General features: G+C 54.8%; 1 protein-coding gene across 1 annotated transcript in view; it reads left to right on the forward strand.

The window, feature by feature from the left end:
* The window catches only part of LOC107748919 (melanophilin-like), a gene marked incomplete at its 3' end in the record, with an annotated part of 13244 nt that overhangs the window by 9520 nt on the left and 2992 nt on the right, over positions 1-732 (forward strand). The window contains exon 7 of the mRNA XM_016563926.1: positions 250-503. Within this exon, the coding sequence (XP_016419412.1) occupies positions 250-503 (254 nt within the window). The remainder of the gene's footprint in view (positions 1-249; positions 504-732) is intronic.

Genomic DNA, 732 nt, shown 5'->3' on the forward strand with positions numbered 1-732 from the left:
TTTTCGCTGAGGAGCCGAGCCGGTGACCCGGCAGCTCAGCGGTGGTACAGCAACTGTGGCGACGGGACATGAAGTCTCTGTTCCCTCCTTCAGGGAACGAGGTTTACAGACGTAACTGAGATGTTCCCTTTCAGTCGGTCACTCTCGGCGTCACGTCAGCGATGACCGATGAATTGGGATCCCTACCAACACGCCACAGGTGCTGCCCCCACCAGTGCCCTGTGTAGGCCTCCTGATCCTTCCTATAAGGCAGATGATAGGACCGGGCTCTACACAGAGAAGGTAGACTACAGCTGTTCCTCGGATCCCAACCGGGTCATTCATATGGGCACTAGCCTCACACCAGATTTCAGGAAATCATTGGCTGAAAGGTCTGGTGCCGGACGCTCTGCCACGTCTGGCCGCCGGAGTGCTGGAGGACTCGACAGGGTCTGCCCGGTCAGGGGACTCTCTGGAGAACTAGGCGTCCAGTCTGCTTATCTTCTCAAGAGACGTCGAAAGCGGTGATAAACTTAACCCAAAAGGGTTTTCATAGAAAGAAACTGACCGAGAGGAACTACCGCCACAGCTGCAGCCATATGCCCCAGGATCCTCTGAAAGAATTTCAGTGGGACCGCCGTCCTACCTGATAAAGTCTAGGAATGCGCCGATCCGATATTCATATCGGGTATCGGCTCCGATAGTGCCATTTTTCTCAGATCGGGTATCGGTCAGAGAGGGCCGATCCAAATA

Source organism: Sinocyclocheilus rhinocerous, unplaced genomic scaffold (assembly GCF_001515625.1).
Source record: "Sinocyclocheilus rhinocerous isolate Xijiao unplaced genomic scaffold, SAMN03320098_v1.1 scaffold1371, whole genome shotgun sequence".
Taxonomy (NCBI): Eukaryota; Metazoa; Chordata; class Actinopteri; order Cypriniformes; family Cyprinidae; genus Sinocyclocheilus; species Sinocyclocheilus rhinocerous.